Genomic DNA, 20177 nt, shown 5'->3' on the forward strand with positions numbered 1-20177 from the left:
GCCTGGTCCTCCAGAAGCTGACCCCGAGGTGGGGTCTGGGGTACAGGCTCTGGGTTAGAGGTCAGGTCCAGCTGTCCTGCGAGAAGCCTTGGGCCAGCCATAGGCTCTGGAGGGAGCACCCTTCAGAGTCCCGTGTGGGGCCACAGTGTCTGGTGAGTCAGGTCTGTACCAGCGGCCACCCTGGAGGGATGGGGTGGCAGCACCTGTGGGTCTCTTGTCTGGGAGCATGTGACTGGCCTGCACTGTGAGAGGAGGGGGCACTGAGGGAGGGCCTGAGGTCTCCCTGCTGCACACGCAGTCTTTCCCCTCCCCTGGCCTGGGTTTTCAGTGTGCAGGTGTCGCTCTTCTCTTTGGGAGCCCACAGCCCCACCCAGACCTGTCCAGAGAACATCCCAGGTGCCTTGAAGTGGGGGAGCTGCCCCAGCACCTGTGCATAGACACCTGGGTGCAGGGAGCACACTGCTCTGGCCTTCCTGGGTCCCTGCTCCTGGTCACTGAATTGGTAAGGGTTCTGCAAAGAAACAGACCAATGGGAGACAGCAGGAGGGAGGAAGGGAGACCATCTTATTTTAAGGAATTGGTTCATGTGCTTGTGGCTTGTCCAGTACCTGGAGACCCAAGGAGGAGCTCCAGGCCAGAGGTGGTGTGCAGAGGGTCCCTTCTTCCCTGAGACCTCAGATTTTCCCCTTAAGGCCTTCCACTCATTGGGTGAGACCCATCCACATTATCAGGGTCATCTGCTTTACTTAAAATCTGTAGATTTAAATGTTAATCACCTTGGATTAAACCCCTCATGACTCCCATGTTCACTGCAGAATTTTTCATGTAGCGAAGAGATGGAAGCAACCTAAATGTCCAAAGATTGTTGGATAAACAAAATGCAGTCAGTCCATCCAGTGAAATATTATTCAACCTTAAGAAAGAAATATTGACACCTGCTAAAAGATGGATGAACCTAGAGGACATCATGCTGGGCGAAGTAAGCCAGACACAAAAGGACAGATCCTATCTCATGTCACTTATAAGAGGTCTCCAGAGGGGTCATATCCACACACAGAGAGGAGGAGAGTGGGTGTCATGCAGGAAGTGGGATGGGGAGTAAGTGTTTAGTGGAGACAGAGTTTGGGTTTGGGAAGATGAAAAGGTCCTGGAGGTCTGCTGCCTAACAAGGCCAGTGTAGTTCATGCTACTGATCCGCACACTTGCAGTTAAGTGATACAACCATGGTGTGGTGATTCAGTCGCTCAGTTGTGTCCGACTCCTTGCGACCCCATGGACTGTAACCTGACAGGCTTCTCTGTTCATAGGATTTCCCAGGCAAGAATACTGGAGTGGATTGTCATTTCCTTCTCCAGGGGATCTTCCCGACCCAGGGATCGAACCAGGGTCTCTCACATTGCAGGTGGATTCTTTACTGACTGAGCTATGAGGAAAGCCCCCAAAACAGTTAAGATGGTTAATTTTATGTTATGGGCTTTGTACCACAAACAATACCAAAAAAGAACAAACAGAAAGATTGTGGTTCATAATAGGTGATCAATATATTAGTTCTCTTTTTTGAGTAATATTTTAGGCAAATTTCACCACAGTAATCAATACAAACATGAAAAAACACACCTTCACAGCCACACCTAGATGAGTGTTTGGGAAAACAACTAGCCTTGCAGCCTGGCTATCGGATGCAAAACTGACACTCAGGCCTCTTTCTGTGTAGGCCCTTGTCCCCCGGCTCCCACCATCATTGTGTTGCGCCCCCTCTCTGGTCCAGAAATACAGATGGCACCAGTTTCCTTGAAATGGCTTGGTAATTTTTGAGGGGAGCGGTGGGAAAGTTCTTCTCACCATCACACAGCCAGAAGCCATAACCGGGAGCAGCCAGGACGAAGGCAGGGCAGCCACAGCTGGCTTCTTCTTCATCTCAGCCCAGGGCCGTTGGCCTGGAGCCTGCTGGAGCCATTTTGTCCCCGTCAGCACAAATCTTGCGGACTCAGCAGCTATCCTGGGCCTCAGCAGGCAGCGTCCCTGTGGCTTCCATACTCTGGCAGGCCGAGGGCTGAGGGCTGAGGCCCAAGGGCCAGCCAGGCCGGTAGGGGACAGGGCACACCCCACCTGCTCAGATTTGTCAGGTGGTCACAGGGCCGGGGCAGGTGTGTGTCTGCCTGTGAGACTCTGGGGGCCATGCAGGTGGTGAAGGGAACTGTGGTGGCCTATGTCTGTTCCTGGGGCAGGAGCTGGAGGGGAGATGGGAGCAGACCCTTCAGCCCCAGTTTGGAACCACACGCCTCCGAGTGCCATGGCCAGGCCAGTAGGTCACTGCCTAGAGGGGAGCCTGAGGACCTGGGCCCCAAGCTCAGGGGGGTGGAGCCACTGCCCCAGGTCGAAGTATGTGTGTGTGTCTAAGGGTCAAGCACACACGTGCAGGGCTGTGCGCTGCTGTGGCATCTTGTTACTAAACTTGGCCATGGAGCTCCCCTGGGAGCCAGCTTTACTGTTCCGAGCGAGAGGGAGGTCAGGTTTCCCTGAGAATAGCCCCTGACTGCCCAAGGGAAACCTGGCTTGACCTCCCTGTGGCCAGTCTGGCCCCCTGGTCCTGTCTGCCCTGCCCTCTCTTGCCCCCGGCTCATGGCCAGCTGTCTTCTCCTTGGACTGTGACCCCCAGCCACCTCTGCACAGGGTGGCCAGAGTGGGTCCCAAATGTATTTGTTTATTGATCTTGTCTTTAGAGGGTGACTGCAAAGTGCTGGCACCACGCTGGGCCCTGGGTCCTTGGGGATGCAAGGCAGTCACCTGGCCAGGGAGGCCATCAGCAAGAACCCTCACCAAGAAGTGATGACAGCCCCACTGCAGCCTGGGGGGAAGGCGGCTGCATGGGGAAAGGGGAACAGCCCCCTCACCTGCCCTGGCTCACAGTGTCCATCCTTGCTGCAGCCCAGGAGGGCCTTGGCTAGGACCCAGGGTCGCAGAGGGAGCTCTGGGGTAAGGGGTTGCTCAGGCCATGAAGGGCCACATGGGGAAGGGTCAACTGTCCCAAAACAGGGCTGGGAGGATCTCCTGGCCATAAAAGGCTCTTGGAATCTGGGACCCCTGGGACCTTGGGCTGCTGGGCCCTGCTAAAACTCAGATGCCCCCTCCGCCCCTTGAACTCAACCCACAGCAGCTTGTGTGCCACAGTGCAGGGTCCTCTCAGCTGGCACAGACATGGCAAAGCTGCTATGGGTGCCTGGTGGAGGAGCCCCAGTGGGCTGGCTGGGTGGCCCAGCGGGAGCTGGGGCAGCGCCCGCGGGAAAGGGTGGGCAGGCCTCTAGACCTGGGGATCAGCTGGGGCTGTGCCTGAAGGTGTAAGGGTCTCTGGGAACTTGAGGAAGAAGTTCAACAAATCTGGACAAGAGCACAGATTCCCCAAGGCCAGACCCTTCCAGCCACTGGGGCCGCCCTTGCTCTGGGGGGCCAGGTCAGAGCAGCCCTTTCTGAAAGCTGCCATGGTGGTGAAAGACGGGGTGGCCAGGCACTGGGCTATCCCTCTGGGATGCCAGAGCAGGCTGGGGCTTTCACCCTACCCCCCGGGCAGACTTCTCCCACATTGGTCCATGGTGTTCTCCCCCGGTCTCACTGGGTACCCACTGCTGCCCCGACTGCTCTCACATGGCTGGTCTGCCCCAGTCCCGGCTCCTTCACCCCCAGCCCCAGCCTTGGCGTCCTGCTCTCCCTTCAAGATCCGCCCCTCGTGCCGCCTTTTCTGAAGCCTGCTCTGGGTTGGGGCTGAGTGCCATGGGCCTCGTGTCCCAGGCCCTTCAGCCTCCCCTGGACTGAAGGGGTGGAGGAGCCCCTGGTGAGTCTGGGCTCGTGTTCCCACAGACGGAGCGCCTGTCACAGGGCAGATCCAGGATTACAAGGGGGTCTCTGAAATGTTCGATGAGGAGGGCAGAGGGCAGGTGAAGATGGATGAGCTGGAGCAGCTCATGAGTTTCCTGGGCATCAACTCCACCAAGAGTGAGTTGGCCTCCACGGCTAAGGACGTGGACAGTTAGTAAGGCTGACAGGGACAACGGGGCAGGCAGGGGTCCCCTATGCATGACGAGGGGTGCGCCACCCTCAGCGGCCACTTACTCCCCACAGAGAAAGGGTTCTTCAACTGCAGCAACTTCCTGGCCCTGATGGGAGGTGTAATTGGAGAAGGCCCAGAACCAAGAGGGTGAGCTGAGGGCAGCCTTCTGCGTCTTTGACAAGGAGGCTAAGGGCTACATTGACTGGGACATGATCAAGTAGGGCCCAGGCCAGGTGGGGCGCGGGGCAGGGGGCCGGGGAGGTGGGTGCCTTGTTGGCTGCTGCTCAGTGCGAGGGGGGCCCCTGCAGGTATGTGCTTATGAACGTAGGTGAGCCCCTCAATGAGGTGGAGGCTGAGCAGATGATGAAGGAAGCCGACGAGAATGGGGATGGGACCCTCGACTACGAGGGTGAGCAGAGGATGGGCCCCGGGACCCTGGAGGCCAGTCAGTCTGGCCGGGCTGCTGACCTGTCCCTCTGCTCTCAGAGTTCATGTCATGATGACTAGGGAGTCCTTCAAGCTGGTTCAGTAGGAGGAGCCGCTGGGGCTGAGGGAGGTCTGCTGGCAGAAGCCTACTACCCGCTACTGTCCACCCCATCCCAGTTCCGCAGCCGATAAATACTCCAGCCAGACTCATGTGTGCATCACTGTCCTCAGGCTGGAAAGAAGGGACTGCAAAGCTGTGGGTCTGGAGAAGGTAGAGGGTTCTCCCGAGTCGACCATGGCACTTGGCCCGTCACTTCTGTGGGATACCTGACATGGCCCACAGCCCAGTCTTGGGCTCTGGACACCAGGTGGGCTCTGGAAGGCCAGACTGGGCCTAGGTCGAGGACCACACACCCTGCCCTTGGCCCTGGGAGGTGCTGCCCAAGGGCCCCTCCTGGGGCCCTTTCCTCCATGCAGAGATCACTTAGATACAAACTTTATTTTCTCTCTGAGAAGCTGCGGACATCACAGCAAGCCCTGAGCCCTGAGGCTTAGGCCTGTGGGGCCTCCTCTGGGCTGAGGGCCTGCTGGGGCTGGGCTAGGGGCCAGGGCTGGATGTAACAGCATGTGTGTGTGTGTGGCCAACACAGGGCCAGTCAGCTTGGCTGTCCAGTGTTACATAGCAACGAGTCCAGGGCTGCAGCAATGTGCTGGATGGCTGGCCTTCCTGGGGAAAGGATGGTGGGGATGCGCTGGGTGCCCTTGCACAGTCCCCTGTGAGCAAAGAGGAGCCGGTGGCATTGGGAGGCTTGGGAGAGCTATCCTGCCCCCTCTGTGGGACATCAGGGCCACAGCCAGGGGTGCTGAGCATTAGGGCCTGGCTCCGGGAGCCCTGGAGGGGTCTCGAGGCATGAGGCCCCAGGGGAGGCTGGGTTACATGGAGGGAGGTGGCTCTTCCTGTCTGGTCTTCGTCATCTTGATGACCTCCTCATAGGAAGGCGGCGGCTCAGGGGCGTACAGGCTGTAGGCCGGAGGGGTCGTGGAGTCGAGGTCCAGCTCCCCGAAGGGCAGGGGTAGCTGCATACCCAGTGGGCACTGCACGGAGCTGTAGGCTGCAGGGACCCAGGATGGGTTTGTGGGGGTGGGCCTGGCCCTCACCGGTCCCCTGCCACCCCTGCAGGTGGGTGGGCCACCAGGAGAGGTGTGCCAGCACTCACAGGTCACAGTGCTGTGCACTGGGCTGTCACTGTCCACGGGGATGGCTGTCAGGTCGCAGGGCTCAGGTGCCGGCGGCAGGTGTGGCTGCGTGTGTGCCCGCTTCCGGAGATGGCAGAACCGGACACAGCTGGCCGAGACCCCACAGAGCAGCAGCAGGAGGGCAGTGAGCAGGATAAGCCTGGGCAGGGAGGAGCAAGACCCCTACCGCTGGACTGCCCCCTGGTCTCTGGGCACCTGTTCCCAGGGGGCAGTCACAGCCCAGTTGCTCAAGGCAAGGCACTGCACAGGATAAAAGAACCAAGACTGCCTCTCCAGGCCAGACACCTTCCTGGCCAGAGTTGGGCCTGAGGATCTGGCTTGACCTGGTCTCCTGCTGCTGGGCCTGCCCTGGCTGTCTCTCCGGGGCTGGCCACAAGTGGCCTTGGGTTCCTTCCCAGGACACACTGCCCCAGGCCAGCTACAGAGTACCGTGCTCAGACCAATGACCATGTTCAAGGGACCTCCCACAGGGACGAGGAGTGAGGGAATGGGAAGTGGGCTACCAAGGGAAGTCAGTCAAGGGCCCAGGGGTGTCCTCAGCCATGAGGAACTCAGGCAGGACCCATGCCGGATGTTGCCTGGGTGCTGGGAGAGGAACCTGGGATCCGTATGCCAGGCTGCTGGGGGCCTCAGAACCTTCCCGCCAGCGGCCCAGGATGGGGACAGTGGTGGTGACTCCTCAGTCGTGGAGCCAAGTGGGTGGGGGTCTGGTGGACTGACCCAGGGGAGGACCGTAGCACCCAGCTGCGCGCTGCGCCCTCCACTTACCCCACGTGCCACAGGCTGCTCCAGCGGGCCTGGGGCGGGCACCTGTGGGACGGCGGCACCTGGAGCCGGTGGGGAAAGGCCAGGCCCACTGTCCCGCCCGAGCCTCCCCGAAGGAGGACCCCGGGTCCTCCCTACCCCCGCTCCTTCCCTCCGTCCAACCCTTCTCGCCGCCTCCCCGCTCCCCCGCCCCCGACTTACTGGTCCGAGGGGCCGCAGCTGCCTTCCACGAAACCCAGCGCCACCTGCGGGGACACGGGTGAGCCCGGGCCATGGCGCGCCGAGCGCAGACCCGCCCCGCGGTGCCGGAGCCGAGCACCCCGCGACCCACCTGCGGCAGTGGCAGGAGTGGCGGCAGTAACAGGAGCCCGCGGTCTGCGGGCGCCCGGGAGAACATGCTCAGCGCCCACAGAGGTAGCGAGCCCGGAGGCCCCGCGGCTATATGAGGGCCACGCCCCTGGGCCGCTCCCAGCGCAAACCCCGCCCTCCAGAGACTGCGTCCATTGGAGGATTGGCCTTGTAGCCACGCCCAGGTCCCCGCCCTAACCCTTCCCCCAAGATCAGCCGCGCCCTCTAGAGGCCCCGCCCCCGACAGGCTTGGCGCGCCGCAGGCCCTTGATTACTTCAGGGTCCCGCCCACGCAATTCCCTCCCCATGGTCCTCTCACCAGGTCCGTCCACTCCAAGTTTCCTTAGCATAGGGTCACGGGGTGGCGGGCGGTCTTGCCCTTTGGCGTCCCGCAGTCGGGCTCAGGGTGGACGGAGGCGTCCCATGGACAGTTATGTTTGGGTGTGGCCTCGGAGGGTGGCGGCCACGCCTCTCACACACCCCGGTGCTCAAGGTCAGGGTTGCAGCAGTCAAGACGCTGGGGCGTTCCAAGAGCGTAGTTCAGCGACATTAATTGTGCACCCTCGCTGCCCTCTGCCCTCTGCTCCTCCGTCGGGCGGTCAGGCTAAAGGAATTGGTCCGCATGGCAAGGGGCCTTGTCTGGGGAGGGAGGGAGAGGAAGCTGCCCTGTGTGTCTTTCTTCACTGCAATCAGGACACGCTCCTCAAGCGTCTACCCCCTGGAGGGGAACTGACTGCAGCTCTTTGAGGGGCTCCGCTTGTGCTGTCCTGATAGCTCAGTTGGTAAAGAATTCGCCTCCAATGCAGGAGACCCTGGTTCGATCCCTGGGTAGGGAAGATCCTCTGGCAAAGGTATAGGCTACCCACTTCGGTTTTCTTGGTCTTCCCTTGTGGCTCAGCTGGTAGAGAATCTGGGAGACCTGGGTTCGATCCCTGGGTTGGGATCCCCTGGAAAAGGGAAAGGCTACCCACTCCAGTATTCTGGCCTGGAGAATTCCATGGACTGTATAGTCCTTGGGGTTGCAGAGTGGGACTGAGCGGCTTTCACTTTCACCTCCTCAGGTTGACTCTATCCTGGCTGCACTTGCCAGGCCCTTTGCATGATCTCTGCCCAAGCTCTGTCCTGAAGCTGTCCTGTGCCTCCGGGCTGAACGGTGGCCCCCAGCTCACCCTGCTCCAGCCAGGCTCCTGGCTCAGGAGTGGGAAGGAGAAGGATGGGCAGAAGTGCAGCCAGCATGCAGAAGTGCAGGCAGGACCTGGGCCAGTAAATGCCAAGGCCCGCTGGTTCTAAACCCCAGGTGTTTAGAAGAGAGGGGCCTACCTGAGGAGGAGGTGGGGCAGTGCCCTGCAGGGAGGACTCTGAGGCCTGACCTGGTTGCAGGACCTGGATTTCTCTCCCATCTGGTGAGCAGCAGCCTGGTGAGGGTCTGCCCACCGGATAGAAGTCCCACAAAAGGCTGCTCTATGGCCATTGTTGTGGGCTCAGGGTTAGGGAGAGGGCAGATTTCCAGATGCCAAGGGCACTGAGGAAGTAGGGTGAGGACTCCAGGCTGGTGTCCCAAGGCCTGTGCCCAGGAGAAGCCCTGGATGCAGCTGACCCTCCACTCCTGCCAGGGAAGGCTACATTTGGTCGCCTAGGGCTGGCACAGGCTGGGCATGCTGGGCTGTACACGGGGCCTGGCTGGGTGAGCTCTGTGGGGACAGTGTCTACCCTGCCACTCTCCAGAAGGCAGGGGCTGGTACAGGCACCATTCTGAGCTCCCAGCAAGGTCTCATGGGCTGGGAGAGGGGGCTTCTCCCTTGAAGAGCTGGTCAGGACCCAGAAGGCTGAGCCTGGACTCACTTCAGAACACTGGAAAACCAAACTGACAGGTGGGCCTCCCCTGGACCCTGACTGGGCCGTGTGGGAGGATGCAGTGAGGGCTCACTCCTTGCTTGGGGCCTCAGGGACTTGGGAGCAGCAGGGGGCTAAGGAGTCGGCAGCCCCCACCCTGCTCGCTGGCCTCTCCAGGTGTGGGTGGGCCTCAACTCCACCCCTACCCCCCACCAGCCGTTTCCCCAGGGCTCTAGTTGTCTAGGCTGAGTTCATTGTTTTATGGGCTGACTTGTGTGTGTGGGCAGGGGCAGCCCCCCACCTGCTCACTGCAGCCCACACTGCAGGCACAGAGGCACAGATTCACACAGGGTTTATTGACAGGTCTGTGGGGGCAGCTGTTCCCCACCAGGACCTCGAAAGGCTGGGTGGGTGCTGGTGGGGCTGGGGACCCGCAGGGCTCAGGTTGGGAGCAGGCTCTGGTCGGGACTGGCCTCTTCGCTGGTTCTGACGTGGGGCTGGGATGGGAGCTGGAGCCAGGACAGCAGGTGTGCCCCAGGGGGCCATGCAGGAGGCTGCCCTTTTGAAACTGCCCAGGTTCCAGGCCCCTGGGTGGTTCCCACAGACCAGGGGAAGGCTTCGAGGGTGGCAGGAAGGAGGGCTTCAGGGGGCTCTGTGGAGAGACTCCTGTGGCCTCAGGGGCCGGTCACCACCTGGGCTACAAAGAGGACCTTGTAGGTCTCCTTCACATCCCCCCTGAGCTGCAGCAGGGCCGATGCCACGAGTGGGTGGTCTGGCTGGAAGGGGAGAGGTGGGAACAGAGGGGGATCCTCAGTCAGGGGGCGCAGCAGGCATGTGTTTTCTCTTGGCAGCACTGCCCACCTCACCCGCCTAGGCCCCCCAGCCCTTTCCTGGGGGGGCGGGCTCCCAGGCACCCACATCAAAGTCGATGGGCGGCATCCAGGAGATGCTGATGGCTTTGGTCTGGCCGCGCTCCACAGAGCCTTTGGAGGGTTCAATGGTGAAGCCCTTGTGCTGCAGGGCCACGATGTTGTCCATGCTGAACTCAACAGTCTGCAGGCATTGGTGCTGTCAGCGGGCAGGCGGGTGGGCACAGCTCCCGGGAACCAGCAACCCTGCCCCCGGCCCTGACCAGCAGGCTGCCCACCCCTCAACTACAGAGAGGCAAGGCCAGCAGAGGCCCGAGCTGCCCGGGCAGTGGTGGCTGCAGCGGTGCCAGGGAGGCCAGGGCAGTGCTGTGGTCACCTTCTTTGCGGACAGCTGGGTCGTCCGGATGCAGCCCACCTGCAGTTCTCGGGTGGCAGGTGGGGCCTGTGTGTCTGGGTCCAGCTGGGCGTAGTCCAGGGTCACCAGGATGGGCTTTAGCTCCTCAGCTTCTGGAGAGGGAGGGCCTGGCGGGGGTCTCGGGGGTGGGGGTACCGCGGAGGGAGTGCGGGGGTCCCCGGGGTCAGGCAGGGATCCTCTGAGCAGGGCTGGCCCACTAGCCCTGCCCCCACCTGTGGGGGATGGGCCAGGAATGCCTGCCCTCTCTGCAGACTCTAAGGGCCAAGGGTCCGCTTCTGCCACCCTGCCCACCTCGGGGCTCTCCGCCCTCAGAGGGCTCACCCTCTCTGTGCTCCAGGTCAAAGGCAGGGATCATGGTCAGGGACTCCACAGGCACATCCAGGGGGTCTCCGCCCTCCACGAACATCATGTGCTCGCGGGCCGCGCCCTTCAGGAGGATGCAGTGGGACACTTTCTGGGGGCAGGAGCACAGCGGTTTGCGACCCTGCGTGTGGGGCTCTGGGGGGGGCGGGGCTGTGATGTGGGCCTGTGGGATCCCAGATGTTGGTCTCTCCACCTGATGACCCCCAACCTGATGTGGAGGCCCCCAGGCACCAAGCTCCAACGTGTGGCCGCTCAGGCAGCTGAAGGGCTTGGACAAGTGGACATTTGGGTGGGGAGGAGGGCTCCAAGCTGGGTCGGAGTCCTACCTTTTCAAAGAGCACGACCTGTAGCCGGTCAGAAAAGTACAGGCTCTCGTGGTCTGGACTGAAGGTCACAGTGAAGTCCTGAGCCTTGCCGGGCTCCATGATGCCCTTGACCGGGACCACGCTGAACACACTCTGGCCACTGTAGTTCTGTGTGCCTGGGAGCAAGGCGGCCAGGTTGGTCCGGATCCCCCTGCAGCGCCCAGCACTCCCTGGCCACCCCTCCTCCACGGCCCACATGATCCCCCCAGCTGGCCAGCTTACCCACGACTTCCGTCCTCTGGTCCGGTGAGGCCAGGAACTGTGGCAGGCGGTGCTGGTCTCTGCTCCTGGAGGAGAGGCTGTCCAGCTGCATGGAGAACTTGATGGGCAGCAGGGAGTTGTTCTGCAGCTGCAGGGAGCAGGGCTGGGTCACTGGGGCAGCTGGGCTGGCCAGCCGGGGAGCAGGCCACTGCCGCCAGGTCTCAGCCCCCTCCTGCCCCGTCAGGCTCAGGCTAGCCTTCAGTAGAACCAGCATCCCACCCCAGTTCTCTCCTGCCTCCCCCTCTTCCCAGGAGAACGCTGCATCCCTCTAAAATCCCATGGAATCGGGCCCTGGGGTCTGCTGTCAGAACCTGGACTAAGCTAAGTGAAGAAGCAGGGGTCCCATTGGCAACTTCAGCCCAAGGCCACCTCAGATGCAGGGGAGCAGAAAAAGCCAGGCCTGCCTGCCTGCGTGGGGGTAGGAGCCCGCTTGGCCCCTTGAGGGGGATGGCCTACATCCCATGCAGAGGCCCTGGGGCAGAAAGATGGGAGCAGTGAGAAGACCTGGGCAGCAGTGGAGGGGTGGAGGGAGGGGCGTCCTTAGCACCCCCTCCCCACTGGCTGGAGGGGCCAGTGGAGTGACAGCTGCTGGGGGTGGTGGGGGAGGGGGCGGTGGGAGCGGCCTCTGCTGGCTCCCTGACTGAGGCAGTGTGGATCCCTCCTGGGAGCCTCTCCCAGGCGATGGGAAGCACCAGGCCCCACCACATGCTTTACCTTGAAGCCCAAGGAGACAGACTCTCTGGCGATCACGTAGCCCATGTTGAGGACGTCACCTTCAATGGAGCATGTGATCGTGGACGCCACACCCGTGCCCATGAGGGCCAGGGAGAGCGTGCCTTTCTTGGTGATGATGTCCAGTGTTTCTTGGGCCTGCAGAGACCACGTCCCTTAGCATGAAACAGACGCTGGCAGAGGCAGGTGTGGGAGCTCTGTCTTGGAGCAGCTGGGTCAGGGCATGGGGGACCTGAGATGGCTTGGAGCTCCCTGGCCACCACCTCCTCCTCCTTCCAGTGAGAGGCCAGGGCCCAGGAGGACCAGTGGCTCCCAGGCCCAGAGTGCTGGATGGCATGTAGAGCAGGGAGTAGGGCTGCAATGGAGCTTGGGTGGGCTGGGACTCACCAGGATACTCTCACGCGGGGAGAAGGACAGATCTAGGACCTGGGTCTTGCCAGAGGGCAACCTCATGGTGGGGTTCAGCAGGACGAAGGGGCCATCGGGGTTCAGCATGGAGTACTCCAGCTGAGGGCCCAGCGTCAAGGAGGGGGTGAGAATGGGGCCCCAGCCCTTCACAGTCCCCTTCTCTCCGCCCCCTCCCGCCCCCCCCCCCTCCCCCGCCCCTGCTACAAGCTGCCTGGGCAGCGTGGGCAGGATACGTTGAGATCCTCGGGGGAGATGTTCTGTATGGAGACCTTCTTTATGCCCCGGTGTCCTGAAATGGGGGGTCAGGTCACAGCCCCAGGCCTGGGAGTGGGTGTGGGAGCCCAGATGAAAAGAAGGGTGCCTGGATCCCTGTGGGTGGGGGTGTGCATGGGGGCTGGGCTCCAATCAGGACACACCTGCAGCAATGTCACCGAAGTTAATGACGGTCTTGCCTTTGTCGGACGTTACCACAATAGACGGCGCTACCGCTGGACACCACAGCTCCAGGTACAGTGTGTTGTGGGGACTGGGAATGGTGGGGATTTGCTGAGGGCAGTGCCAGACCCTGAGCCGGCCCCACCAGGATCTGGGTGGCTGTTGGCAGGGAGAGTGACCACCCTGCCCCCCTGCCCAGAGCACCGCACCTGAAGCTCAGCATTTCTGTCCCCTTCCTGTCTTTGGTGTCGCCACTGGCAACAACACAGGGAACCACAAACTTGTCAAACTTCCCCTGGAAAGACCTGATTAGGGAGGCCTGTGCCGACTGGTACTCTTGAGAGCTGGAATAGAACCGGCAAGGTACACTCATGTGCTGTCCCCACACTGCCCCCAGCACCCAGGAGGCTGTGCCCTGCCCTCCATGGAGGGCTCTGTAAGGCCGCACCTGCTTCCCAGGGCCCTGGGCCAGAGAGTACAGGGCAGTGGGGGTGGCAGCCTGGGGGCCACGTTGTGGACCAGGCTGTGGTTGTCACGGATTTGTCTGACCAACTGGCTTTTGCATCCCTTCCCTCGTCCCTGTGGGGGCCTCTCCTCTCCCAGGGTACCCGTCAGGCACCACCAGACAACCGAGTTCCTGGGGCCACAGCAAGGGTCCAGGGCTGACAAATGGCTCAAGCCTGTCAGAGCTGCCTGGAGCTCATGTGGCAGCTGGGGAGGCTGGGCTGCTGAGCTGGGAACATGGGGATCAGGGGCTCAGCATCCCCCAGCCCCTGGACTGAGACTTTTCACAGGGGCTCTGGGCCCAGGGGAACTGAGGTGAGCAGATAGCCAGGACAGCAGAACCTGAGGGGCCTCAAGGCAGCTCCTGGTTCCACCTGTGCCTGAAGCCAGCTGTGCTCTGGACTTGCAGTCATAAGGCCCTGGAGCGTAGGGGGACATCTCTGTGGGGCCGGAGGCGGGGGTAGCCTTCTCTCGGGCCCACCTGGATGCGAGGTCCTCCTTCTGCAGCTCCGGGGGCTGAGAGGCTGAGGCCTGGAGCAGCCGGTCTTGGTTCTGCAGCCGCAGCATGGAGAAAGACGGTCTCTGCTGGTCCTTCCTCTGGGTGACTGTCTCCTTTAGGGACTGCCAGGGGAGTCTGACTATGGTGCTGCCCTTGGGACTCTGCTGGGCTGGCAGACTGCCCAGGGCAGGAACCCGGGACCCAGACCCCAAGCAGCTCCTTAAGGGAGACTGATGACAGGTGCAGAGACCCCTGTGGGCTCATGCATCACCCCCAGTGTCTGCCCTCCCCATCAGGAAGGGGAGGCTCAAGGTGAGGCAGAGGGCTGGCCGAAACGGGGGTTCTCGCCCTTGTGCCCTGCCCCCATGTCTCGCTGCCCTCTGGCAGGCTGAAGGCATGTGCCCCTTCCTTCTGTGTGAGCTGTGATAGCAGGGCTGCTTGGACGCTGAGGAGTAACTGCTGGGGGCCCCTGCATCTCCAGGGCAGCAGCGGGTGGGCGGGGCTCTGGGCCATGACTACCCAGCAGTATCGGATGCTCCTTCTGGGCAGGAGCCTGGGGCAGCTGCTTCTCCAGGCCTGAACTCCCTCAGGTTCACAGGCCCTTTGATGTTTTGTTTGTTCCCCTTCATTGTAAGCACAAGCCCCTGCTGAGCAGTGCAGAGGACCCGGCCCACCCTCCCAGACCATGGGACCAGAGTCTGGGGCTCTTCCCTGCCTGGCGATGCTCTCAAGAGAGGAGGGAGGGGCTTTGCCAAGAAAAAGTGCTAACCTCTTAAAACACCCCCAGTGCTCTAGTAAAGTGTTCCCAGGGCTCCTGCCCCCCAGCCCTGGGTGCCCCCAACCTCAAGGCGGGGTGGGGGTGTTTGTTCCCAAGACTTTGTGCAAGGGCCTCATGCAAAGTGGGCAGCCCCAAGCCCCCAAGCCCCCTCCCCACCACACACCAATTTGATCTCAGCTTTTCTGCTCAGGGCCTGGAAGGCCTCCTGGTGGATCAGCTCGCTGGGGAGCACTGGCCGGAAGGCCACTCGGACCAGGCACCTCTGTGGGAGGAAAGGTTCATGCTCTCGGACATGTTGGGGTCTTAGCTTAGAAGAGCCCTCCTGGGAGGTCCTGCCTGATCTCTGTCCCTGGAAGCTGGGTGGCTGCAGGCCCGATCACCAGGCCCCTCTCACCATGTGGGGGGAGGGTCCCTGTGATGGACCTGGCACGCTGCCCGCAGTGGGTAGCAGCCCACAGGGCATGAGTGAGAAGGGGAGGTTCATGTTCAGGTTCTGAGACCTGGAGGTGGTTCCTGCACCCCCATCTGTCCCCATCCCACGAGAGGAACAGCAGCCCACCCCTAGGATGACCCTGGGCCCCACAAGGGCTCCCTCACCACAGCCTCCCCCGTGCTCAGTACAGCAAGGGAGTGAGGGGGAAGCTCTTAACAGCTGCAGTAACCCCCTTGGAGAAGAGAACCATTTCTTAAGCCTAATTTGCTCACTTTACTATGATGCATTTCTGTGACAGCAGGGCCTGCATATCCCTGCCCATCCTCACTCAGCTCAGAGATGCTGTGAGGGCCCCGGGGAGTCCCTGCCTCGAGGTCTGGCTCTTTCTGCTTCATCGGGAGAAGCAAAGGTGGGAAACTGTGCTCCTGGTGACCAGGTGCTGCGCAGCCTCTGTGACCATCTGCTGTGACATCCAGGGCTGCACACCCTCGCTTGGTCTGAACTGATGGAGCCCCCAGCCAGGGGCCTGTGGGGTCAGCTGCCCTTGGGTGCCCTGCCTTTGGGGCCAGGCTGGGGTGGGTAGAGGGCAGGAGGGCCCACTCAGCTCTGATGAGGACCCAGGTTGATCTCTACCATCTGTTGTCTGGTTGAACCACTGTGGTCCAGGGTGGGCAGAGCCAGGCATCCCAGGGTGACCCTGCCCCCGCCCCCCAGCCCATCTGTAGGGCTTACACCTACCTTTCCTGGCCACACGGTGCCCACTAGGGGTGAGATGGTGATGGGCGAATCTGGGGGCAGCAGGAACTCGAAAGAGGTGGGCCCAACCGGAAAAGCGTCCTCTGAGCCAATGCGAGGCACTGAGTGGGTCAGTGAGTTCATGCTCTGGTGGGAGTTGATGACGTACAGGGTGGCCACAGATGTGTCGTACAAGGAGGTGGCTGCAAACTTGATCTGGTAGTGGGACAGCTCCAGGGGCGGGTAGACCCCCACAGCCCGGCATGCCAGCTTGAAGCACCTGGAAGTGACAGTGTGGGTGGCTCAGCCACGGGCTGAGCAAGGAGGCGTCCAGCACAGGGATGCCCAGGCCCGGGACAGCAGGTGTCACAGGTTTCGTTTCCTACCCCATTAATGAGTTTTAGTAAATTTTCAAAATACCATTTACCCTTGTGCACATTTTTGTTTTAAATTACTCAAAAATGCTTCATTTTTTATTTAGCTTTCTGACTCTGTGCTTATGCTTTCAACACTCTCACAACGATCTTCTGCTCCTCAATAAGGAAAGCATGCTTGATCCTGTCATGGACACATTTAGCACACATGGAACCACCATGTTTCAGACAACCTCATGAGAACTTTAGGTCTCTCAGCATGAACGCCTCTAAGTTACCCTGGGCACACACCATATGCGGATTTTGGTGCTTTCCCAACCTTCTTGGTACAAATGTAAACAATTCTATTACCAGGGGTTCGGGACAGCCTGGTTTTGTTAGAGGCTGTATTGTAGAACAGCCTACGATGGTATGTCAGATGCTCCACCATCCTGAATGCCTCTAGATGCTGTCCCTGGAAGACGCCCCTGTGCACATTTTAACTGGATAGTTAAACTTTTCATCACAAGTTTAAACAGTTGCAATGGAAGTCGCAATGGAGGTTTCTGACTTATTTCCTTAAATATTCAGTGATATTTAAAAGGACTTCCCAGGTAACTCAGTGGTAAAGAATCTGCCTAGCAATGCAGGAGACGCAAGAGACATAGGTTTGATTCCTGGGTTGGGAAGGTTCCCTGGAGAAGGAAATGACTATCCACTCCAGTATTCTTGCCTGGAGAATCCCATGGACAGAGGAGCCTGGAGGGCTATAGTTCATGGAGTCGCAAAGAGTTGGACACGACTGAGCACAAGCATATGCATGACATTTAAAAATAAAATGACAAGAGCTTCCCTAGGTGCTCAGTGGTAAAGAATCCACCTGTCAATGCAGGAAATATGGGTTTGATCCCTGGTCCAGGAAGACTCCACATACTGTGGAGCAACTAGGTCCATGTGCCATAACTATTGAGCCTGTGCTTTAGAGCCCAGGAACCACAGCTACTGAGTCCACATGCCCTAGAGCCTGTGCTCTGCAACAAGAGAAGCCGCCACAATGAGAAGCCCATGCAACACAACTAGAGAAAAGCCCGCACAGCAACAAAGACCCAGCACAGCCAAAAATACATAAAATTAAAAGATAAAACTGATAAATTACTTTTTAAACATAAGCATGGGAATCTGTAAGCCATAATGAATTGATTCGCCATTATCCATGAAAAAAACCCTGATATTTGGTATTTTAATTGCTAGAAAATTTACATTCTGTATTTCTTTGAACTCCTGTTCCCACGGCACTCTTGTCACAGAATTTTACCCTAATTTCATATATTTTAATGCTTCATGAGGTGATGTCGATGACCCTGTCATTCTTGTCTGTAACAAAAATGTGTTCATATGCTGAAATATTTCAGTGTATATTTCTGCGTCCTGTAAGCACAGGCTCTAAACAGTAAAAAAAAAAAAAAAAATCCTTCTGGGTGGAGAAGTCATTGAGGTTATTATTAGAATTTGATTAACAGAAAAAGCATATATGTGTATAATGTGATACTTATTACATACAAAAATAAGAGGTGCTTGGAGTCACTTCAGGAAGGTGCCCATGAAGGGCGTGGCTTTGGCCTTGCTCGACTGACCAGGGAACAGGGGACAGCTGGGGGGCATGCCTCGAGTCTGTCAACCCTGCAACCCCTTCCTTTACATTCTCGCTTGTCCCTCTGAAGATCTCCCTTGCAGTTCTCTCATGTTCTGCTCCACTTTCCTTTGATAAAAGGCTGTCTGGGGACTTCCCTGGTGGTCCAGGGGCTACGACTTTGCACTCCCCATGCAAGGGGCCCAGGTTTGATACTTGGTTGGGGAATGAGATCCTTCATGCTACAACTAAAGGTCCCATCTGCCACAACTAAGACCTGGCGCAGCCAAATAAATAAATAAACATTACCGAAAAAAAAAAAAGACTGTCGGGTCCAATCACCCAGACTTAGCTAGAGGCTGTCGCCCTGTGACCTAGAGGCATTGAATTCAGTGGAGACACAAAAGGTCCTGCCACTCAGCACCACCACATTTGCTGAGAACATGTGCTTATCTCTGAGTGTGTTTTACATGTTTCTCTCCCCACCCAAACTGCCGAGGTGAGACGAGCCCATCAACTTGTGGGGGATGTTCTTCTGACTTCACAGGCAGACATGCAATATGTCTGGCCTCCCCACCTGGTTGCAAGCTTCCATCTTCCTTTATCTGATTACATAGGTGGCTGGTGCTAGTTACCAGGGCCAGGCTCCAGGGAGCCTCAGCCCTGCTCTGGGCATGTGCTCAACCTCCAGAATGTCATCACCATCACTACCATCATCATCACCACCATTATCATCACCATCACCACCACCACCACCATCATCACCATCATCATCACCACCATCACCACCATCAACATCACCATCACCATCATATCATCAACATCATCATCATCAAAACTACCCCCATCGGCAGCAGCATCAATGGGCCAAGGGTAGTGAGGTTTCCCTTCTTCTCCTGTTCTCTAGAAGATCTGTTTAAGATTGGCATCATTTTTTCTTTAAATGTTTGGAAGAACTCATTAGTGAAGTCATCTGCAACTTTCGTTGTGGGAAGCTCTTAAGCTGTGTTTTAATTTTTTCATTTAAAATATATTTATTGCCAATTTTTATTTCCTTTTCTGTCATATATTTAAATTTTTTGCCCATTTATTTTATTTTCTTCCAGATTTATTGATATGTAATTGACACACAGCTCTGCATTAGTTTGAGGTGTGCAGCAAAATGATTTGACTTATATATACTGTGAAATGATATTCACAGTAAGTTTAGTGAAAATCCATCATCTCACATAGATACAAAATTAAAGAAATAAGTATTTTTTTTTCCTTTGTGATGAGAATACTTTGGGTTTACTCTCTTACCGTTTCTGTATAACATACAAGAAGGGTTAATTATATTTAGCACGTTGAACATTACATCCTTAGTTGTTTGTTGCTGTTCAGTTGCTAAGTCATGTCTGACGCTTTGCGACCCCATGGACTGCAGCACGCCAAGCTCCTCTGTCCGCCACTGTCTCCTGGAGTTTGCTCAAATTCATGTCCATCGAGTTGGTAATGCTATGTAACCATCCTCTCCCGCCCCCTTCTCCTTTTGCCTTTAATCTTTCCCAGCATCAAGGTCTTTTCCAGTGAGTTGGGTGACCAAAGAATTGGAGCTTCAGCTTCAATATCAGTCCTTCCAATAAACTTTCAGGGTCAATCTCCTTTAGGATTGATTGGTTTGATCTCTTTGGTGTCCAAGGAACTCTCAAGAGGCTTCTCCAGCACGACAGTTGAAAAGCATCAATTCTTTGATGCTCAGCATTCTTTATGGTCCATCTCTCACATCTGCACATGACTACTGGAAATATCAGAACTTTGACTATATGGAGCTTAATTGGCAAAATGATTTTACTACGCTGTCTAGTTTGGTCATAATTTTTCTTCCAAGGAGCAAGCAAGCATCTTTTAATTTCATGGCTGCAGTCACTGTCTTCAGTGATTTGGGAATTCAAGAAAATCTGTCACTGCTTCCATGATTTTCCCCTTCTGTTTGCCATGAGTGATGGGACCAGATGTCATGATCTTAGTTTTTCGAATGTTGAGTTACAAGACAGCTTTTTCACTCTCTTTCACTTTCATCAAGAGGCTCTTTAGTTCCTCTTCACTTTCTGTCGTTAGAGTGGTGTCATCTGGACATCTGAGATTGTTGATATTTCTCCTGGCAATCTTGATTCCAGTTTCTGAGTTGTCCAGCCCAGCATTTTGCATGATGTACTCTGCACACAGGTTAAATAAGCAGAGTGACAATATACAGCCTTGATGTACTCAATTTTCCCAATTTTGAACCATTCAGTTGTTCTATGTCTGGTTCTGTTTCTTCTTGAGCCACATACAGGTTTCTCGGGAGACAGGTAAGGCGGTCTGGTATTCCCATGTCTTTAAGAATTTTCCAGTTTATTGTGATCAACACAAAGTCAATGAAGCAGAAGTAGATGTTTTCCTGGGATTCCCTTGCTTTCTCTATGATCCAATGAATGCTGGCAATTTGATCTCTGGTTCCTTTGCCTTTTCTAAACCCAGCTTGCACATCTAGAAGTTCTTGGTTCACATACTGCTGAAGCCTAGCTTGATGGATTTTGAGCATAACCTTATGAGCATGAAAAATGAGTGTAACAGTCTGGTTGTTTGAACATTCTTTGGCATTCCTCTTCTTTGGCGTTGGAATGAAAACTGACCTTTTCCAGTCTGGTGGTCACTGCTGAGTTTTCCAAATTTGCTGATATATTGAGTGCAGCACTTTA

At 57.4% G+C, this 20177-nt stretch overlaps 3 protein-coding genes and 1 pseudogene across 3 annotated transcripts in view; 1 reads left to right on the plus strand and 3 right to left on the minus strand.

Moving 5' to 3' along the window:
* Positions 1–2178: 2178 nt before the first annotated feature.
* CALML6 (calmodulin like 6) lies at positions 2179–4634 on the plus strand. The gene is given in 5 exon segments (XM_043484645.1): positions 2179–2305; positions 3835–4023; positions 4117–4160; positions 4162–4262; positions 4354–4634. Coding segments are annotated over 5 exon segments (660 nt in total). The 3' UTR covers positions 4553–4634.
* A 317-nt stretch (positions 4635–4951) lies between these two features.
* Positions 4952–6941, minus strand: TMEM52 (transmembrane protein 52). Its single transcript, XM_043486090.1, has 5 exons — positions 6825–6941; positions 6695–6738; positions 6497–6538; positions 5689–5867; positions 4952–5583 (listed from the first exon to the last, which is right to left on the minus strand). The coding sequence occupies exons 1-5, from the start codon at positions 6888–6890 to the stop codon at positions 5405–5407; spliced, it is 510 nt and encodes a 169-aa protein (XP_043342025.1). The 5' UTR covers positions 6891–6941; the 3' UTR covers positions 4952–5404.
* A 2069-nt stretch (positions 6942–9010) lies between these two features.
* Positions 9011–20177, minus strand: part of CFAP74 (cilia and flagella associated protein 74) — a 98595-nt gene continuing 87428 nt past the window's right edge. Inside the window, exons 27-40 of the mRNA XM_043486123.1 lie at positions 15475–15751; positions 14467–14565; positions 13508–13647; positions 12732–12866; positions 12504–12613; positions 12321–12376; positions 12067–12186; positions 11662–11817; positions 10909–11035; positions 10648–10802; positions 10280–10412; positions 9920–10050; positions 9593–9727; positions 9011–9450 (exon numbers count right to left, since the gene is read on the minus strand). Coding sequence (XP_043342058.1) covers positions 9349–9450; positions 9593–9727; positions 9920–10050; positions 10280–10412; positions 10648–10802; positions 10909–11035; positions 11662–11817; positions 12067–12186; positions 12321–12376; positions 12504–12613; positions 12732–12866; positions 13508–13647; positions 14467–14565; positions 15475–15751 — 1876 coding nt within the window. The 3' untranslated portion in view covers positions 9011–9348. The remainder of the gene's footprint in view (positions 9451–9592; positions 9728–9919; positions 10051–10279; positions 10413–10647; positions 10803–10908; positions 11036–11661; positions 11818–12066; positions 12187–12320; positions 12377–12503; positions 12614–12731; positions 12867–13507; positions 13648–14466; positions 14566–15474; positions 15752–20177) is intronic.
* On the minus strand, positions 15945–16302 carry LOC122452475 (annotated as a pseudogene).

The sequence above is a fragment of the Cervus canadensis genome, chromosome 13 (genome assembly GCF_019320065.1).
Source record: "Cervus canadensis isolate Bull #8, Minnesota chromosome 13, ASM1932006v1, whole genome shotgun sequence".
Taxonomy (NCBI): Eukaryota; Metazoa; Chordata; class Mammalia; order Artiodactyla; family Cervidae; genus Cervus; species Cervus canadensis.